Genomic DNA, 24,354 nt, shown 5'->3' with positions numbered 1-24,354 from the left:
TATTCCACAAAATATTAGGATTTCAGAACTTTAAAGTGAACTGAAAATAGGAGCCAGAATATAACTACAGTCCTGCTCACTTCATGGGACAGTGTTGGAACCTCTCTCTAATTGAGGGAAGGTTGTCCCAATGAAAAAAAAAAAAAAAGAAAAAGAAATGGTTAAAAAGAGGAAAAAAAAAAAGGGGGGGAGGTGGAGTGGTGTTGGGGAGAAAGATGCTCTTTCCCCAACCAGCTGAGTGTAGAATGAGAATTCAAGTGGTGTTGCTGGACTTGGGGTTGTAACTGGTTGCATCAGTGCATACACTTCAAAGCTGGGAGGTGCATGTTGCAAAAGAACCACTTATTTTTTATTTATTTATTTATTTTTTAACAAGTTGTCCAAGATCTCCATACCATCTTTCAGGGCTATTAAAATAGGGTGTGGATCTATTGATAGGGGTATGATTTATTTTTCTCTGTGAACCAAAATGTAATCTAATTACACAGTCAACTGTGTAAACTCTTTTTAACTGTTCAGAATGTGGTTAAGACATCATGTCAGATCACTAGCAATTGATTTTTTTGTCTATCTTTTTGCCACTTACACTAATTTTTGTACTGGTTTTATTTTAAGACAATAGTAAAGAAGAGAACAGGGAAAGGTCTTTCTACTGAGAAGAGAGTGATGTGGAAACTTTGGGCTTCTTTCTGAATCAAAAATGGCACATTTTGGAAAGACACATTTTCAGGAAGTGACACTCTGATACTTTCAGCATGGCAGTGCTTTATCTGCAAAAAGAAGGAAAGGTACAGATACCTGAAATCTGTAAGAGTATTCATCTCCTGTGGACACTTGGAAAATGTTCAGGTTCCTCCTTCAGCAGAACTCCTTTAACTGTGAAGTTACTATGTGTCACTTGCAGGAACTCTTACAAAAGGGCTTTACCTATTACTTACTAAAATGATTCAGTGAAGAGAGTAGTGTTGTAATTAGGGCACTGAGAGATCCTTGTATTGTTTTCTCACAAGATTTTTGTCACTAGTTTTCTGATTTCTTAAAGCTAAGCTGCTGGAACCACCACATACCAGTTTTCATGTTTTAGCTGTTTTTCAAGACTTTGTTAGCTGCAGGCAAGAATTTGAAAACATGTACACCCTGAATGATTCAACACCATAAATTAAATAAAAAGCACTGGAATTTAATTATTGCTTTAAAATCTAGTGGTTTCGAATTTTACTTGTGACTGGCTCATGATTAACTTGGTTGTCAAACTTGTACCCAGCATCCAACCCCAAAAGGAACATATTTAAAGGTTCTGATTTAGTTTTCAGTGTTTGCTGAAATGCTGTGTCTCAGTTATTCATGTGAAAACTGATGTATTTTAGTATGAAAACATTTGGCATATAACTTCTGAAGAAGAGAATGTTGTTGTGTAGGGCTATACATTTGCTGTATTTCCAAAAAGCTTACTTTCATAGCATTTGCATAAAACCTAGTCAGCAGCAAAAAATCAAGTATTATTAGTGAAGGAGCATTTCAATGCAATGATCTAACATGCTAATTTGAGAAGATAGAAATAATATTCTAGTTTAGGCTCTGAAAAATGAACTAATGCAAAGCATTGTGACCTAGCAAAATAATTGCTTGTAATTTACTTCCTTGGTTCCTGTCATCAGTTTCATTTGTGTTGAATAGGTATAATTGTGTGTCCTCAAAGAGATTGCACTAAACCCGGTTATGGTATAGGCAGACATTCCAAATCCTTTTTTAAGCTCAGCAGTTTCCTGCTGCAGATAAAAATACTTTGGTTTTATTTACATTCTGCTGGTAAAAAGTAGCTTTCTTTTGAAAATGTGTCACTTGTGATCCTCAAAGTTGAGTTGACTGAAGGTTTCCTATTTACATTAATGTTCATGTGAATATGGTGTTTAGCTGAGCCCAATTTAAAGTAAAAAAGCACATTTTGAAAGGCCATTGACTGATAGTGATGCCACCATGCTACCACATGCATTAAATTTTGAAAGCAAGCGTTTTCTGATTGTTTAACAGTCCAGAGGAGTTGCACTGGGAAAGTATGGGAGATTTCAAGCCTAAGCCATTTTATATTAAATGAAGTGCTAATAGTTACTGCCATTAGCCACATGGCTCAGAGAACTCAGAGAAAAAATTGTTTATGCTTAGCTGAAGTTAATACTAAACAAGTTCCATAATATCATTTTTGCTAACAAACATATTTTCCAAATAAAAAGGAGCTAAAATGTACTATGGTGTTCTTACAGTTCTGAAGGTTAAGTGTAAGAGGTACTTTTCTAATTTGTAAGTTTTGGATTGTTTTTTTGCAAAACTTAAAAAAAAAATTAATAACTAGGTCAAAATCTTCCTTACCTGAAGCTTCATACAGTGTTTACTACAGCCTAGCTTTATTTCAGTGGAAAAATAGGAGGAAATTATGTATTTAATCATGTATATTATGCTAAAATTTGGAAACATTTTTGAGTTACTGTAGCTCAAGAGCCAGCATTTATTATTCTGTTTTGATTTTTATAACTCTCAACCTAGGTTTTGCATGTGCTTTATTTTTTTCCAAATAGGCTTGACATCTCTCATGCCTTTCATTTATGCCTAAAGGTTACCATGTTATCCCAAAAAGCTAATGCTCCACATTAGAGAGATTGGGATAATAGTTGTTTGTTTATATATAATACAGATATTAACATGTTTGCATATACACATAGAAATAAATTGCTTGTAGGCTTCCAGACTCACTAGTATTTGCTAAATGCAGAAGATACTTGCATCTAGCATAATTTGGGTCTTTAGTTATTGGTACTTCTTTTAATACACAAATGTAATTACTAGTTTTTTCAAAACTTTGTTCAATGAGAATTGCAGGTCCTGCTGAGTACTGAGCACTTTTGAACATTTGCTGAAGTGTTCTTTCAGAATGATGAATGTGTTTCAAGAGATTCTTTCATCTTTTTTCAAAATGCCTTACTGACTTGTAGCTGCACTTGCTAGTGTGGATCCCTCATCGTGAAAATGTCCATCATAAAGTTAGTCTTTTCTGCCCAAAGTAATAGAGCATGCTATAGGTTTTTCGTCATCTTATATTTCTCTATACTAAAATTGAAGACTGTAAAATGCTAGATTATAAATGGTCAGAAGCAGTGACCTAATCTATGAAATATTTGGCTACGTTGCAGTTACACATCTCATCCCAAATGGGACAAAATAATCTAGTGGTCATATTTGCTGAACACTCCTCAGGGACACCCTACCCCCAACTTCGGTTTAGAAATTGAGTTTGAAACACTTTAGCCATAAAACTTTTTTCTAAATTTTTTTTTAAATATTTTGCACTATTCTTGGAATTGTCTGGCATCAATAAAAATATACTAAATTTATTTTCAAGTATTTAAAACTTTATGTTTACAAGATCTAAATCAAGGGGTGCAATAATGAAATAAAGAATGAGGGTCAGGGATTTCTTCAATGTAGCTACCTGTGAATTAATTATTAGTTTGGAATAATGGTAGCACAGTGTGTCTTTGAATACAGTCTGGATACTAACCCTCATCCCTAGAATCCTACCCATGACCTCAAGAATATTTAGCTTTCTATATCATTGCAGAAATTCTTGACCTTTATTTAATTTATTTTACCCTTAAAAAGGAATTTAAAATCTCTTCTTGAAACCATGCCATAGGAACAGATTTTGTTGTTTCCAGTACTGGCTAAAAGTAGGAATTGCAGAAGCATATGAAAACATTCAAATTGTGATTAATGGATTGTGTTTTGTTTTGTATGATTATATTGCTATTGTACTGTGTATAATTGTGTTACTTGATATACATTTCTTTTTCTAAATGTCAAATTGTGGCTAGTAAATAAACTTAAAACTCCTTTTCATGCTTACTGCATAATACATTAAATGATTTTCAATGATGTAATGGGGTTTGGTGAGGAGACATAGTTGATGCACACACTGCATTTTTTGTTGTGACATTTCTACTTCTGTTTTTTTTTTTTTTGTTTTTTGTTCTCTAACATAGATCCAAAAAAGATTTTTTTTTTCTTTTTTTAAGTCACTTGGGGAATAAAAGGAGTCTGGTAATATTTCATATTTGTCCTGGTTTCAGCAATAGCAGTCGTTTTTCTCCTTCTTAGTAGCTGGTGCAGTGCTGTGGTTTTGACCTTCAGCCTGGGAACAGTGCTGGTAACACTGATGTTTTTAGTTGTTGCTCAGTAATGTTTACCCTGACCAAGGACTTTCTGAGTCTCATGCTCTGCCAGGGAGGAGGGGAAGCTGGGAGGAAGCAGAGACGGGATACCTGACCCAAACTAGCCAAAGAAGTATTCCATACCACAGCATGTCATTCCCGGTGTATAAATTGGGGACAATTACCCAAAAGGGCTCAGGTCAGGCTGGGTATCAGTCAGCGGGTGGTGAGCGGTTGTATTCTCTTCCCTTGTTATTTCCCTTATCATTATTATTATTGGTGGCAGCAGAAGTGGTTTGTGTTATACCTGGACTGTTCTTATTTCAACGTGTTGGAGTTACATTCTTTTGATTCTCCTTCCCATCCCTCCGGGAGTGGGGGGAGGAACAAGGGCGAGTGAGCAAACGTTTGTGTGGTTCTGGGTTGCTGGCTGGGCTTAAACCATGACAATGTTCCATTCAAATCTTATGCTTGTCAGTCCTGTATTGAGATGAGATTTGATATTCTTCTTTGGTGGAGTGACTGCACTAGGGATGTTTGTACAGAAGTAGATCCACTCTTGTACATGTGCTTACATTGTGTATATTGAAAATCACACCAAACATTGGCACATCTTGCCCAGAGAGGCTATGGAGCCTCCTGCCTTGGTGACATAGTCAAAAGCCCCTGGGACATAGTCTACATGGTCCTGCTCAAGCAGGAGAGCTTAAACCAGATGACCTCCAGAGGTTCTTTCCAACTTCAATCATTCTCCGATATGCATAGTTTGATTTCAGAATGGGATTTGAAGTAACCATAAATAATTATACTATTTATCTTTAAAAGCAAGAATGATGCCAGCAGCATGTGCCTTTGTGCTATGTACCTTACAACACCATATGTTTTAGTCCAGGTATGGGCATTGCCATACTGGGAAGGGCAATTTCTGTGGATAGATGAATGATGGGAAACTGTACACCTCACCGGAACACTGAGGGTGATTGTGGAGAAAATTTCTGAACCCTTGGAGTGCTATGGAAATAAAAAATGAATGACAACTTACCTAAGATATAGTAATGCCAGCAAAATATCTGCAGCTTATTTGATGTATTTGAAGGTAGAACATAATTCTTTGTTTCACTGTACATGTTCTTTCCTTAAAGCTGAGACACTACTAGCACCATTTTTGTCTCTTGTACTATTGTAAAATACCTCCCCTAATCTCCCGTCACTATTTTGATCGGTCTCTCCTACACTAATAATAATCGTCAATATATGTGACTGTAGAAACTAAAAAGTTTCCTTCTGCCTTGAAATGTCAATATTAAAGTCTGAAATCCATTAGCCACTTGTTCTTTCATTTCTGAGTCACCCTGCATCTTAACCTTCTCAAAATAAAATTAACAACTGAAAGTTTGCAGTTTTGGTGGTTGACGCGGGAGCATTGACAGGAAGGCATCGTGCTTAAAGTATTCTTTCAAATGCTTATTGAACTCAACACCATCTTCTGTGTGTAGTTTCTGACTTCAAAAAGTCAGATGATTTGGCTGCATTATATTCAGCTACAAATCTGCAGCTATTAGGATTTGCATTAAGGCAATAGTTGGCTGAACAAGCTTTCTTCAACACAGTTTATTAACAGGCACCTTTCTCTTTCCTGGCCCCATATAAGCACAGGAAAACAATTTTCTGTTTCGTTTCCCAAAGATGATATATCTTTTACTTTAGAGTGTTGTCTGATGTAGTTATAAGAGAGAGGGAGTTTTAATCAGTGATTTTATCAGAAATTAGTTTCTCCACATCTTTTGTAACTACCATTCTGGACCAGTCTTTTGAAACTGAATAATTTGAAGCTATGTGCAGAAATACTCATCACTTTTTCTATAGTAGTAAACCTAGGGACTCTTCATCAGGGATTGTAGTGATAGGACAACGGTAATGGGTTTAAATTTAAACCAAACCATTCTACGATTCTGTGGTTAGGAACATAAGGTGGTGAAGAAGTTACTGAGTGGCAGGAGGGCAGTGGGGATTTTGCTTCTACCAGAAAATACATTCCCCAGCAAAAACCTTCTTTGCAAGGCCTTCCACCACATTCAGTGCCTCCTTATGGCCATGTACATGCCAGGGCTGATGTGTGGTGGTGAAGTTTCTTGCTACGGGAAGCATAGAGTTTTGTCCTACTCTTGAACCGTTACAGGCATGTTAATTTTGGGTTACAGTTACAGTAGTGGTGTTGGTGGATCCTTGGTTGACCCAGAGCAGCCACTTTCATGTTTCTGTATTCTCATGCTACCAGCTGACTATCTCAGCCTGTAACATTATGCACATAGGCTTTTAAGGATCTGTGAAATTTGATGGTCGGCGTGTTGTGCACGACTTACAGCCAGCGTGGAATGAACAAAATTCTACTAGCAATAGTAACTTATATCTGATCTGTTGTTTGAAAGCTCTGTTATGTTCCCAAGCATTAATTCTTGCATGTAAGAAGGGAATAAATCATATCTTCAAAGATGACCATATTTTCATTTCCAAATGATATTTCTGAACAGTGATTTGAGAAATTATGAGATTGGGCCAGTGAAGTTCTTCACTGTGTAAGTTATGGATTGAAATCAATCCCATCTATTATAATTCAGACAAGAAAAAAAACTATCTTCCCAGTTTGTAACATACTGTATTGTTCAGCGTTAGCTTTAGCTTCTGTTCTTGGCCTATTCACACATGTGCAGCCCATTACAGTGGTGCCTGTTAGAGCAAATGCTGTGAAAGTTTTGCCAGTTTTTCTGTGATAAACCGTGTTTTCCAGGAATTCATACTTAAGCATTAAAAAATCCCTCACAGTTGAGACTTGGCATGGGAAGTCTTGATTCACAATGATTTCACTCGTATATTTATCCATATTTTCAAAAATAAATCAGTCATCTAATTTATTAAGTTGGAGGTATTTCAAGATAATGTATTGTTTCAAGATCGTAGAATTGTATTTGTTGGAAACAAATAATATTATGATCACTTAATCTAAATAGACACATTTCCTGACAATGAATAATTGCTTTATTGCTGTTACCTCACAAATCACTCTAAATGCTTCTGTGTGTTTTTCCTGTTGGGTAGATCCATGCTGAAACTACAGTAGTTTAAACTGGTCACATTATTTTTGGTGTTCTACAAATATTCAAATAGCTAAGCTGTTTTTCTTTGAAAAGCTGTGTATCAATGAAAATTCAATGAAAATTTAACTCTATAAACTCTAACTTATGATATCAATATTACATTCTATGTACATTTTAAAACTTTTTTTTTCCCCATATTTTATAGTTGGCGGTATTTTTCCATTTAGTTAATGAAGAATAAATAACTATTAATGCACATTGTGAATGTTCATCACAGAGAAATGAGTTTATATATTTTGTGGCTCTTACCTAGGACGTTTCCGTAGTTGTGATAGAGACAAACTATAACACTGTTGAGTTCTAACAAATAATCTATGTAATTGTGCAGATTTTAATTATCTGCATAATTAATATTATTATTAATTAATATAATAATGTATTATTAATTAAAATAAGGTAAACAAAGGAGAAAGGTTTATTCTGTATTACAAACATTTATTCTTGACTGCATATTAGTAATTTGTGTTTCTTTTTGGAATCAGGTTTGGGAAAAGAACTATTACTTGAAGTTTATTTACACAGAAAATAACAGAAATCACACATTCAAAGCCTGTATGCATGGAAAGAAGGTTAAAGAAGAGTAACTGGATAGTGTTAGGGAGAAAGTAATTATTTGGGTACACAGAAGGAAACGAAGATGTTAAGCATAACTGGAAGGAGAATAAATTCAAAAAGGATTTTGAAAGGAATCTGTTAAAGCCATAAAATGTCAAGAAGAAAATGCTACCTTCCAATCTGAGTTAGAAGCGAAGTGGCTGTAATAGTGGATTAATTGTCTCAGTAGAGAAAATAAACGATTGAGTGGATACTGGTAACTAATTTGACCAGTATGTCACACCCTAAATGATCCAGTTGTCACCCCCTATTAATCTTAAAGGACAGTTTAAATCAACACATGGAATAGATTGTGATGAAGGCACTGGCCAAGAAATGAGTACTTGCTAACATAATGAAATAATTAACATTCAGTAGAGATCAACTATACTTCAACGTGAGAAGCTGATAATCACTTAGCTTAGCTTGGTTCAAATAAATAGTTCCTTTCAACATTCAAAAAAGTATCAGCCAGTTCAAGTATGTTGCCAAGGTTTATACATTTGTGTCCATGAGTTTTACCTTTTTTTCCCCACTTCTCTCCCCCATCCCTTAGGAGCAAGCCAGGGCTGTGTGGTGTTCAGCTGCCTACCAAGTGAAACCACAGCAACTTGAATGAGTTTTAGGACCATCTATTCCAGCCCAGGGGCTTATCACATAAATATCTAAAATTAGGATTGTAAAAAATATTCAGTTTGAAAAACAGCTGCTAATTTGAAATCAGTGAGGTCCAAAGGGTCTGGGTCTTTTATCATCTTTTCATCTTCTGCAAAGAATGTGCAGACAGGAGTGTGCCATTCTGGGAGAAGTAATAGTTGGCACAAGTCAGAAGTATGCCAGGAATCCTGCTAGTGTTTCAAGGTACTATTCAAACCTGTGCTCTGGCTCTTGTATTTTATTAATGAGAAGCTGCCCTTGCAGCTGACCACCAGTTTAGCAAGGTCTGTGGTCTGTGCTACTGTACCCACAGTGGCATACAGTCGGACGGACTATGACTGCCAGCCTCTGTATCTACTGGTGGAAATACCTCTGTTCCACAAAGAATTGTTAACATCAGGCACTTCTAAGCAAAAAAAATAAATAGATCTCGAACAATTTCAGTTATGCAATGACTTTAATACTATTACAAAATAACAAAGACAAGATCTCATACCCATCAGAAGCTCACCCAAAGTAGCCATAAGAATGTGATGATGTGGAGCAGGAATAGCACATACATTTATATTTTTCATATGGTTAATTAAACCCATAGAATCATTCTGTACATACTAAGCTTTTATTGGTATTAGAATAAAGAATTTCTTTTTTGAAAGAAAAAAACCCAACCCAACAAAAAACCTGATAATTACTTCTCTCTGTGCTTCTAATCAACAGTCTTTGATGTACATCTGTTTTTTAAGTACAACTGTAACTTCCAGTCAGGAAAAGCCTTTTATGGCAAGTAGTCTTTAAGCTACATGCTGTGTTTGTTTTGCATATTCTTTTTCCTTTTCTCTTTATGAAAGCACCCACACATTTTTCTTGAACTTTATCAGTGAATGCATACTTTAAAACTTTTATGCAGGAAGAAACTTCAGTTTTCAAGATAATTTATACTGATTGTTTAAACTGATGGTGGAGATTTTAGTGATTTCTTTCTTGCAGATGTGTATCAGGATAAGAAGACAACCTAATTTGTCCACTACGCATGTATTATTAGATATCATGTTATACTGCTTCTTACATTATGTGATGCCAAGGCTGTTTCCAGCTGCTGCATAGATGAGGGGGAAGGACAGCCCTCATGGGCTAAGACCATCTGCAGGAACAGGCTGGTATAAGAGAGATGCTGCAGAGCATTCATTCCCTAGCAAATCAGTGTCACCTCTGGGAGGGGAAAAAATATGTTTGTTGTTGTTCTTCAGGTCATATGTGAAAAAGTCATTTCCTTTTGGATTAGTATTTACAGCTGTAGAGATGAAGCTAAAAGAACCGTCACCGAAGTCATAGCGAGGACTAACTATCAGACTCAAAAATGTTCAGACTTGGGACTTTTACAGATCTATAAAGTTTTATCTTCACCATATATAAATTCAAAGCACAAAGGGGCTGAATGTCTAGGAAAAAGTGGTGATGGTCTTAGTGTAGTCCTGTAAGCATTGTTGTTTGTTTCAGCCAATTATACATATATTTTTTTTTAATTTTTTTTCCAAATAAATAATCTGAGGATAAAGGTAAACAATATTCTAGACCAAAAGAAAAATTCAGGCTGCTTTGTAAAGTGATCCCACTCAAAACCAATTAATTTTCATTAAATGTAAAGTTATCCTGGAGGATCGAAGAGTTACAGAACAGGGAATGTGTACCTGCAGGATGAGGAATGGCATCTAAAAATCAGAATTTCTCAGAGCAAGTCACACGAGTCCACTACAATGTAGAAAGAAAATTTTCAAATGTAATTATTGGCTATATAACTTTGGTAATAAGCAAAAAGCACAATAAATCAACGTTATCCTATGTATGAGAAGAACTCTGGCATCTATCCAGTCTGAGACCTGTATTTTATAGAAGATATTGGATCAGACAGTTCAGATGGAAACTGCAGATAAGAGTCAAAAACTATATTTGAAGACTACACAAAGAGTTCCATATGTTTAATTTCTCAGAAAGATGGACAAGCAAAGATTTATCTACAATGCATGAAGAGAATTGTCTGATTTAGGACAGAAAGGCTCAATGAGAAGTACTAACGGGGTATTAAAATATAAGTTAGGAATTGGGCAGAGATTTCTGGTGGTGGAATGATTAACTGCTGGGAAAATTACCAGAGGAAGTGGTGGATCCTCTATCTCCTCCTGCCTTCAGATCTAGACCAGATTTGTTTCTGCAGCAAGCTAGTAGCCTCAGCAACAGAGAATAATGTTTTATTTCTGATATGTATGTAAGAGATCTCACTGGAGGTTCTATTGACACCCACTTCTCACTTGTAATCACTGTATCATCTTCAATTTTAAGGAATAAAACATATTTCAATGCTATTAATATAAAGTGTAAATATTCTTAGAGACATGCATTATCTAATTTTACTATCTTGGATTTATTATTTAATCCATAAACTTTGAAAAAGAATACCAGTTTGAGAAAATCTTGATATAGTTAATTTTGTATAACTGCTTCAGCTGGCTTCAAGGCAAACAAGACACTTTATGTTATTAAGTCTAATAATAAGCTTTGAGAAATCAGATTGTTTGCCTTCTGGTTTGTCATTACTATGATCCCATGTGCATCTGCAGCAAAATTTAATATAGGATACATTATATCTGATGCAGACTTGAATTTATTAGGAAACATTGTAGAGCGTAACCTAAAGAAAGTACAGCGTAAATTGCTTGTTTCTACATGAATTTCCATTTTAAATAATCATAACTTTGAAACCACCTCATTTGTTGTCTTCAAATGTGACTTTTTTTACTTTGAAAATCTCCAAGCGTGCCAGGCTGAATTTTCTGCTTTTGGCTGTTAAAGGCTATATTCTGATTAATATTAAAGAAAAATTTGCCAATCAATAACTCAATATCTGAAATACCAAAAGCAAATAAATTAAGCATTTTGCAACACATTCACTGAAACCTGTGAACTGTCATATTTTTAAAGCAAAATAATTTTTCCATGGAACAAGAAAATGATGAGTGGTATGCACCCATTTAGTCACTGAGGGCAAGAGTGAGGGGGGAAGTTAGGTGGCCCCATGGTCTAGTTATGAGTTGCTTTGGAGAAAGCCAAAAAATAATACTTTAAACTCAGTTTATCTTAGGTCCTTGATCCCAATTTATTGATATTTCCTCCTGTCCTCCACCAGCTCATGTTTAAGCCTTAATTGCCTGTTGGTCAGAAAAGTTTAGTCAACACTTCAGAGCAACACCGGGACATTTAAGGAGCTGCCTCTAAGGGGTGTTGTGGAGATGGGGGTGCAAAGTTTTTCCTGTGTCAAGCATTATGCAGAGAGTTGAATGAAACATTGCTAAAACGCTCAGAAAAAAAGTCCATGATGAAGTCTGAAGAAAATTCATTTGGTAGTTTTAAATTAATGGTGACTGGTTTTACAGTGTCATGGTCCAGAGTTCAAGATGTGTGTGTGCCAGAATCACGGCCAGGCTTGGAGTTAGAGTACAGCAAAGCTCTAGGTGCATGGTACATGAAAATGAAAATAGGGTTAATGGTACTTCTTTTTGAAATAAAATAGACAAAACTACAAAGAGCTGATGGTCATACAACTTGCTTTTCTGTCATGTTCCAGGCCAAGTCTGACAGGCAGCATGAAACAGTTGGTATCTGATATTTTAGTCTGAATAGGTCTCCTTTAAAACCAAAGTTACACGCTGTGCTGATGAACACATGGTAGTTGTGTACCTGTTTGAATACCAGCTTTGGGGTAGGGAGGGTATTGTGTTTTCCCCTGAAGAGTAGAAACTCACCTTTTAGTCCAGCTGTTCCTTTCTGCTGCTCTCTCCATGGCATGTTTGCAGTGGAGAAAAAACAGCTTTAACATCCTGGGAGAGCTGTGCTGTCAGTTCCTGCAGAGGCAGTGGGCAGGCTCAGGTGCAGCAGGAGGACCATCATCCTGATATCTTTTAGCTTCCTTGCAGAACTCCTTGTGCACTCCTTTTCCAAAGATAACAGCAGAGCTTCAAAAGCTGGTCTAGATCAGAGTTAGCAGAAGCCAGTTGGGTGGTTTTATGTTCCTTATTTCATCTTAAAGTAGACAGTATAAACAACAGACTTCCAAAAAAGTTCCATGGGCCATAAAGGTGTTTCTACAGTTTTGACAGTGGTTTGATGATACTAGTGCACAAACAGAAGCTTTAGCAAGGTAAAGTGCCATATTGGGTACTGTATGTCTCCATTTTTCATGAATGGCTGTGCGGTATTAATATCAGTGAAAAACTGTTGTGTGACTATTAGGAAACAAATAAGATTTAGTATGCGAAATGCCCTCTCTCCAGCTTCTGACAGTGAATAAGCTTCCTGTAGCTACTATATGAAGTGGCACTGAGTGGTTACAGCCTGGCATGCATATAAATATTAGGTCCTCATAGGCAGTCTTGGGAAAGTGGTTCTCTTTAAGCGAGCAAGAAAGCTACTGTAATACATTTATGGATAAAGCCATGTAACTCGGGACATCTTTTAAATCCTGACTGGCCACAGCACAAAGACAGTGACTGTCTTCATAGCTGCTAACTAAACGTCTGGCACTGTTAATTGCTCTCCTCGGAGCTCCCATGCCAGGGACATACCTGCAGGAGCAGCAATGGCCTGTTGTGTTTCCCTCAAAAGGCAGGGGTTGCCCCAGGTGAAAATATGACCGATGATTGAGGGATATTCTTTAATACTGTTTAATTTAGTAATGCAGGGACCCTGGAGAAGTCTGTGGCCATAGTGTGTAGGTGGGATGTACAGGTAGAGGGAAGTCCGGAAAGCTAAGTTTAGATCATTAGGTATAAAGACTGTGCTGCAATCCATCAGCAGAGGGGAAATGTCAGAAAAGATAATATCCTAACTAGAAGACCCAAGACAGTAATTCCGTCATGACCAAAGAACAGATAATAGAAGCTATAATGGATAGAGTGCAGTTCTGATTGCGGGTTTGGTGAAGAGAACAAGTGTGCATGCATCACACTGTATGAGAAAAATGTTGGAGGAGAAGGGAAAAGTGTACACAGTATACACCAATGTAGTTATGAATAAACAGAGACTAACCTGACCAAATTTAGGTAGGCAGTGTGAATACCTTCTGTTTCAGCACCTTCTTGGGTATAAACCAAATGAATAACAGTGAGTAACGCAGGTGCAGCTGTTATTCTGCTGCACCATTCCTGATGCACATGCTGAGGGTAATCAACTTACATCATATTATTAGAAATAATACATTCATCTTCCCTTTCAGTTGTTATTCAGTAGGAGTGTTCCTGCTCGATTGTACTTTATTACTTTGTCAGGTGTTCACTTTTGCCTCTTTTCATACTGAACTTCAGTAACATTACCTATGCAACACTTGAAGAGAGGCAGAAGTGATAACTGAAACTGCATTTTAAGCTATTTCAGTTAAAAGGAAAAAAAGAAAAAAGAAGAAGGGCCTAGAACAAAATTGTTCCTCCATTCTTAACCAGAATCCATAAGGGGAATTTAAAAAGAAAAATCCTTTATAACAGGAATAAATAGTGTTTTACAGAAGAAAAAAATCTCAATAAATAAATAAACTACAGAGTAATACGTCTCTCTCTGTAAAACACCCGTGAACAAAATGCAATTTCTAGCATGAAATTAAACCTTGCGGGTGCTACAGGTAAATACTGTCTCAATAGAATTTATTTTCTATTCCCTATACGATGAGATAAAAATAAAATTAATTAAATTGGTTAGAAAAAGGAGAAATGAAAGAAAAATAAAGAATACGGTTTGAAAACTGGACAGAGGGAGTTTTAAGTCAGATTAATGGCCAGTCAAACCTAAAGAAGTTCAAAGCCAATTAGTTTTTAGCTGTTATTGTTGCCCATGAAGTTAAAATGCATTTACATGTGTATGTGAGCTTTTGGCTATAAATAATTTTGTGTTTTTTTGAAATTTGCTTTACATTGCACTGTGAAAGAGGAAAATAAACAAACCCAGACTTTTCATTGGAAATATTTTGTTTGGCTCTGCTTGCAAAGCATCTGATCTGACACGGTGTTGATTAAGAAGGGTGAGTATCCTGCATGCAACTGATATTCACATCTTTTGAATTCTGAGCTAGATCTACATTAGATGATAAACATTTTGACTGCAATGGAGACCCACCTGTTTTTACACCACTATGACTGAAAGTATAATGGGACCCCACATTTTAAAATCTATACTATACAGGTAAATGTAGGTGGTGACAGGACAAGGGTAACGGGTTAAAACTTAAGCAGGGGAAGTTTAGATTGGCTATAAGGAGGAAATTCTTTCCTGTTAGGGTGGTGAGGCACTGGCATAGGTTGCCCAGGGAGGTTGTGAATGCTCCATCCCTGGCAGTGTTCAAGGCCAGGCTGGACGAAGCCTTGGATGATATGGTTTAGTGTGAGGTGTCCGTTTGGAACTAGATGATCTTAAGGTCCTTTCCAACCCTAACTATTCTGATTCTAGGTAGGTCTTCTATCAGAGTTTTCTGAGTGTTTCCATGTCAACTTGAATTTGCTAGTTTTCTTCTTTTAGTGTCCTTTCTCCCTCTTTCTTCTCTGCATTCATATGTATGACTATTTTTTGTACTTATTGTATTCATGAATTAATAGAATAGCTTATGTTCTAGCAGAATAATGGGTACTACATATTCTTTGAAATGATGGAAATGGAAACCAGTTTTGAGTTAATATCTCACTGCCACCTACTGTATACGTTGGAAAACTGCACTGTGGGAAATGCATTGCATTTCAGCAATGTAAGATGACTTTTCCCAGTGAATTTGCCCTGAAGTTGATGAAAAAATCCACTGAACTCTCAGTAGGCTATGACATGTAAATTCTATTCTTGGTGGAGTAATCAGAATTTCTTAAACAAATTACAGTGTCTGATGATACTTCATATTTTCCAGAAGGAAAGAATATCAGATTTTAGTATTGCTTAGTTAGTTTGTATTCAGGCCAGGTGAAAAGTAGGTGTGTACTTTGAGAGAAAAAGAGTACCTCACTTTGCTTATTCTTGCCCCAAATAGTAAAGCCTTTTATTTCTGAGTGGATATGTCAAAGCAAAAAAAGCCAGTGGCATTAAGATTCAGAAACTTGAGATGATTTGATATTTCTGTTAGTTGAGGGAGCATTCTTTGATTCTTTTAACTCAGCTTTCATCTCAGTAGCTGTTGTCTGGTGTATAAAAACACCAAGAAAACACAGTGTTACTGGTTGTTTGACATATAATTTACTCAGAAATGTGAAATTATTAAGTTGAAAATAAAGTATCAGGATTCTGGGCCTCAGGAACTGAATATGGTATCATGCAGGTTAGTTTTGCACTACCAGTTCCTTTGCAATGACCTGTATAGAAATTAGAAAGTTTTACTCAAGACAGAAATCTCCCTGATTTTCATCAGGAAAGCTGACATCAAATAGACAAGAATGTGTGAAAAACATCAGATGCATTTACATAAGGGAACTCATTTTCTATTATTAATTTCAGTAGGCTGAGAATACATATAATTTATACCATTAGCTGTTAGTATTGCACCAAAAAGTACAAAAGAAGACCAGAAAACTTGCAAACTCCAGCACTTCAAAGCTGAAGAAGTGCTTTCATTTGCTTCTTCTTCGTATCAGTTGTGAGAAAGTCTATAATTATGGCACGTTTTTTTCCTTGTTTTTATTCAGTAATTGTTCTAAGACCTCATTTGCTCAACATTATTCAACCTTTGCAAATGAAGATGGAATGATAAAATAATTCATTACTTTTCTATGATCTCTGCTGTTACTGTGTTTCAGTGCTTTGCAAACATTAATTGACCCACCTTTACAACTTCTGGTATTTTGTAAGTTGAAATGGTACTGCGGGCAGCTGATGTACTCTGTGTGATTATGCCATCACTTCTGCTGTCTTCAGAGGCAAAAATGTGTTTGCAGAACTTCTTCAAATGACATCAGAAATTTACCCAGGAAAACAAGGAAATGGTTTCTGACACTTGGCCCTTTCTGTCACATCTCCTCAACCTTATTACTTTGCCAGCATCACCATCCAAGTCCCAATGTCTTTCTGTCCTCCAAAATGTTCTTTTACTATGGCCAATTTCCCCCAAGTCACATTCTTCCTGTAGCTAACATTGAGCATAGCCAATTTCAGCCTTAATTTAATGGTGTTAAAAAATTCCATGCAAACTAACTCAGGAAAGCTGTGGTAACATTGGTAGAGATACCCACAGCATGATATTTTCTAAGTTATTAAAGCTCTTTGCATCCTCTTCCTGTGGGCCACTTGTCAGTGCTGGTTCATAAATCATGCTTTAGGAAGAAGTTGACTTTGTAGAACTGGGGAACTTTTTCTTTCATTGAGTGTGTGTTCCTAAGATTTCTGAGCAATTTGTACATTTCTCTGGAAGTTTCAGTATCCAAAATTTTAAACCTGACTGAAAGCCCCAGGAAACAAATTACCTCTGGGGAGTAATTTCTGGACTGAATCTTTTGTTTGGTTGGTTGTTGGAATTTTTTGCGGTCACTGTTTATGTGTAGTTTGATGTGTGGTGTAAATGAGGAGTGAATGATGAGGCATTCGTGGGTCTGAGTAGTATAGAAGCTGTCCTGCCAGAGAGGGCACCTACAGCAGCTTACATCTGCTATCTTTCGCCTGAGTTGATGTAGCTAGTTAATCATTGAGTATCTCTGTCATCTTTCTAGTGCTGTCATTAGTTCCCTGGTGTCTCCCATCCTTCAGTGATGTGACTTGAGTGTAATAACCTTTTTATTTTACATGCAGATGGGATTCTGCCACACGTGGGGCCTATGGTAGAACTGCAGCCACAGACTGATGTACAAGTGTACAACACTTAGCTCCTAAAAGGACAAATGAAAGGGAAGAAAATATTAAAAGGTGTATTTAAGAAGGAACCATGGTGCCTTCACTGCATGCAGTGAAAGTTCTGCATGTGAAAATCCACAGAAGGGGCAGGACATCTAAACCCCATTATTCAGTAATCATCACTAGAAGAGAAAAATGCTTTAAATAAAGAAGGGGGTATTAAACATTCTGATGTCTCTAAGGTAATAATTTGTGTGTAAGAACACCTAAAATTTCTGAGGTGATTGCACTATGAAATAAGGATGCAAATAGTTTTTGCCTTTTTTTCCTGAATGAAATGTTTTAAGTTTAAATCCTTGCTGCCCTCGTGTGGATGTATACTGTGTTTTCTCCATCTGCTGAAATTTGCAATGGATAGATTTTGTTAGAAGAGCAGTACATACAGCAGTGTTTATACAGCAGGTGAAGGACATTTCAGATTCTGAACTGATGCTCTCAGTCTGAGCCAACGTTCTCAAGCAATGTAGCTGGGAGTCCCTGTGAATACATTTGCTGCATTTTAGTTCTGGATAACCAGGAGGGTCTTGGGTGTTAGGAATCTGCTGCCCAAATTCTGTCTGGAGAAAGCTGCCTTTGCATCTGACCGAACATGATGAAGGCTCCTTCTGAACCAGGTAGTACATATCCTGAAGGGACCACGTGGATCCACCCAGAAGGAGCATGCAGTATTTACAAACACATTCATACTCAGGGTACGAGACAACCATCAAACTGAGCCCAAGTGTCTAATATACCAGCACACAGCAGCTATAGGAGCAACACTGGTCAAATGGTACAAAAACAAGAAAAAAGATCCAGCAAGAGCCAAGTTAAATAATTATTTCTGTAGCTGTCACTCTTGTCTACAGACAATTGCTGTGTATATTATCATGATGTTTCTTCAGGAGTTCATGTTGAAACTGCTTTATTACCTATATGATACCATACCATTACTTATATGTAATCATACCCTCAGAAGTTGTGGTACATTGTTCAATAATGAGAAGATTTCATAGCATACTGTATTACTTGCCCACCCATCTATCAGAACCAGGTGATCCAAACAAAAGTTTAATGAATAACACTGTAAGGATACCAAAAATTGTGATAAGTTACTTAGAAAATTAGGACTAACTCATTGGTAATTTTTGAAACAAATAGGAAAACTGAATTTTATAATATTGCAATAAAGGGTTCAAATGAATGGCTTTGCCAGTCTTGCTTATGTAAAGTAGCCTGTGCAAAAATATGAGGTACAGAATGATAAATAAGCTTTTAAGGTTTTTATCTGCTGGATAATTGAACACTGAACCCAGCTAAGTTTCCGGTCTTTCTTAGGCCTTATACATTACAATGTATGAACACAACTTTATAGCGTGTCAGAGTCCTGGTGCTTCCTAGGGAGAGAAGGGCTTGGGGTTAGGGCTCTTGCTCTCTGGAGCATTGCACGTGTTGAGGTATGGGGGAGGCCATGCAAGGCTCTCTGCAGATGAGGTTCTCCACATCCAGCCCATGTCACAGAGCAGAGGAAGCCGCTGCCATCTCATCGCCAGGGCAGCATCTCCTCCATTGCCTATTCTCACCCCACTGTCCTCCAGCTGGGGAACTGGAAGAGTTTGGCTCCCAGATCCTCTCTGAGGATCTACTTTCTGTGTCATAAACATCTTGTTCTTCAAATGACATCTGTAGCAAGATATTCAGAAGTTACTTCTGTTCACTGTGCTTCTGATGAAAAAATAAGCACTGTAATTGAAATATGTATTTAATTAAAATTCTCAGGAGTGTGTACTTCAGGAGCATACTTTGAACTCTCTAATCTTTACAGTCACTTTTTTCTTGCTAATCTCTAATCTCTGATGCATTCTAGTAACAATATAGGAACCAATGGTTAGCCAAGAATACCTTTTATATTCAGTTTTCTGGTTAAAATAACAGTTGGAATTTAGGACTCAGCATTGCCAGCCATCTGGATTTTCTCTGTGTGATTTAGCATTGTCCTGAAAATAATGAAACTTTTTCTATACAACAGGGGACTTGGAAGTATAGTGAGCAGCCAAAATACTCACAAGAGAACAAATTACCAGATATTAACAGCTTGGTGGTGCTGCCTCAGGTTACTACTCCATGGCATGTGTAAAAGAAGGTATTTGTCTTTGGTGTGCCTTGGGGCAAAAGCAGGTACAGGGACAATTGCTGTAGAGCAGCAGAAGCACCATAATGTGTTCATAGCACAATGGCATGTCAAATCTCTGAGTCCAGTTCATGTCTATTTTAAAGATACTGTATGGGGGTTTTGGCTGTTTGATTTGATGCTTGTGTTACAGAAGCTGTTTTGTAAAGCCTGGACAAAGATACCAAGTGGGTTGTGGGCCATTTTATTTGTGCATCTCAAAGTTTTTAAGGAAAAATAATAGGGTCTTTCACTACCTCAAACTTACAGTAAAGAAGTTACTCTTTACTATAGTTGTCTGGAGGAGGTTGTAGAGAAAACTAAATGGGGCAGTGAGTGGAGTTTGTACAGTGAAAAACCTCGGAAAGTAAGATCTTTGAGCAAACCTCCAGTAAAGCTCTGACTGATTCTGCTGGTCTTCTGACAATCAATTGACCAACAGCATTGGTCACTCATTTCAAATTGTTTCTCCTCATCTACTCCTTTCTCAGTAAGTATTTTGAAGTTTTGGTTTAAAAAATAGGATCTTTAAAGTGCAAGTTAGAATTTAGCGTTGAATTATGCATTCATCCCAGTTCTCTGCCTTACAATGTCCCAAATAGTAGAATCATGTAAGAAAAAAAAAAAAAAAAAGAGAGAAAATAATGGAAATCTCTATAATTCAAACCATCTTGTTGTAAAGCTATTTTGTGTCAAGTATTCCTTCCTTCTGACCTCATTACCTGTGCCTAGTCATTAGATACAGTGTTACTAAAGAGTTTTAACTTAAAAGCTGCTTTGATTAATGATTGGTTAGACTGAGGTTTTACTGTGTAGGATTAACTAGATTTAAAAATGGCAAAATGCCATAGTAGCGTTAATTCCAGACTTTAATGAGAAGCAGAAGTAAACTCCAAGGACCCTTATGATTTTAATACGAACTAAACTCGTGCTCTTTACCTTAATGTCCTGTCCTATTCTATATACAAGTATTCCATTAATTCCTAGCAAATTGTACTCTGAATGGCATATTACAGATATATAATCTGAAATATATTACCCGACATTTTTAATTAATGATAATTTTCGATACTTTTAGAATCTGGTTTATTCAGTACTATTATCAAATAGAGATAAATGCTTCATGCTGGTTTGGGCTTTTTAATTAAAGAGCAATATGGAAGTAAGAGAAGCCAATCTGGCAAACATTTCCCCCAATTAATAATGTACTGAAAATGTAGATGAAAAATTCTTTTTCACATTTTTATGTCTGCTGCTTCAATTTCCTTTCACTGTCTTCTTATGTTCATTTAGTTCTCCTGAAAGCTTATGAAGTTAGCAGCTTTAGAGATTAATAATCTTATTTTTTTACCATTGATCACATATTTCAGTATATGATACTGCCAAGAAAACGCATGCTGTTCTCACTCCAGACAGCATTCAGTCATCTCTTTAAATCCTACAAGACTTGCTAGTATTTAAGCATGTACTTAAAAGGTCTTGCATTACTGAATAAGGGCCTTTGTACTTAACATTTCTTCAGTCCATGATATCTTTGCTGAGACTTGCAAAAGATGAAGATTTATTGTTCAAACTGAACAGAAAGAAAACATTTTCCATCCCAGGAGCCTGAGAATTTTTTTCGATGCATTGATGCTGATTTCCCGATTTTGGTTATTTTTCAGTGAACTTCCGATAGTAAGAAGTGTGCAAGGAAATTTTTGTTTCTGCACAGTAATATGCTGTGAGAATTAGGCAGAACGCACTAAGAAGCAGTAACAACAGTTATTCACAAAGGCAGCACTGTTTCAGCCAAAGCATGTAGGATGACATCCAACCAAATACGTGGTCTGTAATGCTTGATTTCTCATTGAAATCATAGATGTATTGGACTTGACTTAAATAGGATTACTCACTCAAGCAAGCTTACGCAAGGGTCTAAGGCATGTATCCAGCTTTCAGTGAGTTAGGAGTCTATGTACTTGCTTGGCTGTGGGCCCGAGGCACTTGCATAACGTTGCTTGCGTGAGTTACTCTGCCGAAAGTGAGACCTACATCAACATGGTTACTCATACCAGTGAAATGTGCCTGTAGAAAAGTGATGACAGTTGGGGATCCTGCTTCCTCTTGTATCACATTGAAAACTTCTGTTTTCACAGATGATCAAAGCTCATTAGCCAGGATTACCTTTACAGTCTCCATCGATAATATCTATGCCACTGAGTTTTTCAGCTACAGCCTAATGTCACTTCTGTATTCTTTACTTAGTTGTCTCATTGATACTATTTGCTTTTCCTTTTTTTAGGGAGAAGGCCAACAAAAACAAAGGACAAGAAAAAGAAGAAAAAGAACTTAATGGAAAGAGCTCAGAAGCAGCACAGCATCTTTTTAGCAACAGATAAAACAAGCCAGTAAAGACTTGATTTCCTTTAATATTTTTTTTTTTTTTTGCAAAGTGCACAAAAGCTGCTATATGCTCCTGCCCATGGATGCACTATGATTCAGCTGCTTTGACAGTGTTGGTGGCAAATACCTTGTGAAAAAGTAAAAAAAGTCCACAAGCTTCTTTGTTTTATTTATATATTTTTTTATTTTATTTTTTCTTGTCATTTTTGTCCTGAAGACTTCAAGGTCAGGAGCTAACTGAGTTCAGTCAGTGGAAGTGGTGCTGAAGGGCATCAGAGATTTTGTCCTGGGTTCCTTGTCAACATGTTGACATGGAACAGAAGCAGGAAAGAAATCTATGTATCACCATTAGGCGGACTTGTGCATATTTAAATAAAAAAAGAAGGAAGTCTTGAAGGTGTAGGTACTATTGCATTTATGGCTCTTGTTTCCTATATTTGAACGTTTCAAGAGTAAATAGATATGACTTACCTACTTAGTGTTAATGTACACTGTTCTCAGCACCTGCTACATTGAAACAGTTGTATAATAAAACTGCTTTAAGACAACATAACGTGGGAATTACTGCTTAGACTTACAGAAGCACAACAGACTCAATGTGTACATATTACTCTGTCTACATATAAATGAACATATTTACTGTACATCTATGCATTTTTATGTATAATACTTTATACGTGTTTAAAGTAATGTCTTGTTGGTTCTAGTAATATACTTTAAAATAATCCAGTAAATGTTTACTTTTTACTATGTTTTAAGTATCTTCTCATATTTCTCAACAGTTATAAACTGGATTTTGTTTTGAATTTGCAAAGCACATTCAGATGGCTAAACTACCTTGTAGTGACCCTCTCATTGAGAGGGCCAGCTCTGAAATAGACATGCCAGACTAGTAAACAGCAAATCTTTTCCACTCTTCTGTTCTCCTATCTCAGTCCTGGTGTATTTTGTCTCAGAAAAAGAAGTGTAACTTTTTATAAGATGAGGCACTATGACAATAGAAGTTTTGAGTGTCAGAAGAGAAATTATATGGAAATTTCTTCGTATCTAAGATTGTATGTGTAGTTTTTTTTTTCAAATATAATGCACAAGGTTTTATTTCTTTTAGTCCTCATCCAGTCAGATACAGCAAACAAATACACGAATAGGGGAAAAACACAAGAAACAGCTATGCGAGTTCAGTCATTCAAAAGCATAGCAAACACCAGTGTCCCAGTATTGCCAGTTATCTGTAGAAGTTCAGCAAATTTAATCTGCGTCTGGTATTTGTTTGGGTTTGGGAGGGAGAGGTGGAGATGATTTTCTTTGTACGAAGTCAAAATGACTCAGGATGTGTAATTTGGTAATCTAGCGTTACTGGACTTGCATTCAAAGAAGGTTTTGAATACCTGCTGGGAAAAGCCCACACTAAAATGGCTGTCATGCTGTCAGATACCTTATTCCGGTTCTAGGGCTAACACTTGCATTTGACCTACAGAAATCAAGGAAAAGGTAAAGCTGGCCCCAGAACCTTACAAGACTCTTGGCATACACTTCAGAAAAATCCCACAAGTCTCAGTTTTCTGGGTTATATGCTTCACATATAAACTACGAAACTACAGCAACTATAAGCACAACTATATCCATATTAAGCTAGGACAAGTGTTTCTACAAAAATGTGCACTGGTTAGGCATGTATGAATGTTCCATGAAGTCGCTTGTGGACTTTGACTTGGCCATCTTTCATTTAGAGTATGTTCATATTTAACTAGAACATAATAATGTTAAGGACAGTAAAATTGTTCTGATCCTGGGCTGCTATTTTGGACCTTAAATTTTCACTTAAAAAAAAAAAAAGACAGTAAGAACTGTAGCTGCCTGTTTGCTTATTGGTCATCAAATTTGGCTGTAAGTTCAGTGAATGCCCTCATACAATCCTTCTAGTAGTGGTGACAAGTGTATTAGGCATGTCATAAAAAGAATGCTACAAAATACAATAAAATTATGCCAACAAGATTCTGAGTAAAATATTTTCGGTCCTTGTTAAATCAAAGAACATATTCCTTTAGATAAGCATATGTGTACAAGAATTAGAGTAGGTGTGTGGATGCAGATTTTCTCCCACTGGAGTGGAAAATTTGAGGATTTTCCAAAAATCTGTTTTGTTGATACTTACATGTTTGAAAAGGCACTGTACATTCAATATACATTGATTTCTCTTGTTCCAGTCACCTTTGTTGAAGAGTTTCTTTGAGAGTGTAGATACAAGGAAGTCACCTCTAGCAAGTGCCCTCCTGTAGTTTCTTCTTTGTCCTAGGCAACTGTTTTCATCCTG

At 36.6% G+C, this 24,354-nt stretch overlaps 1 protein-coding gene across 2 annotated transcripts in view; it reads left to right on the top strand.

Moving 5' to 3' along the window:
* RSPO2 (R-spondin 2) overlaps nt 1-24,029 on the top strand; it is a 111,240-nt gene extending 87,211 nt beyond the window's left edge. Inside the window, exon 5 of one of the 2 annotated variants that reach the window (XM_061373400.1) lies at nt 21,940-24,029. In XM_061373400.1, the coding sequence (XP_061229384.1) occupies nt 21,940-22,049 (110 nt within the window). In that variant the 3' untranslated portion in view covers nt 22,050-24,029. The remainder of the gene's footprint in view (nt 1-21,939) is intronic. The other variant, XM_061373401.1, reaches the window with a different exon arrangement.
* Nucleotides 24,030-24,354: the final 325 nt, after the last annotated feature.

Source organism: Neopsephotus bourkii, unplaced genomic scaffold (assembly GCF_033783945.1).
Source record: "Neopsephotus bourkii isolate Nb327-2 ecotype Australia unplaced genomic scaffold, CSIRO-AGI_Nbou_v1 NB_1630, whole genome shotgun sequence".
NCBI lineage: Eukaryota > Metazoa > Chordata > Aves > Psittaciformes > Psittacidae > Neopsephotus > Neopsephotus bourkii.
This window is presented reverse-complemented; position numbering and strand designations above follow the sequence as displayed.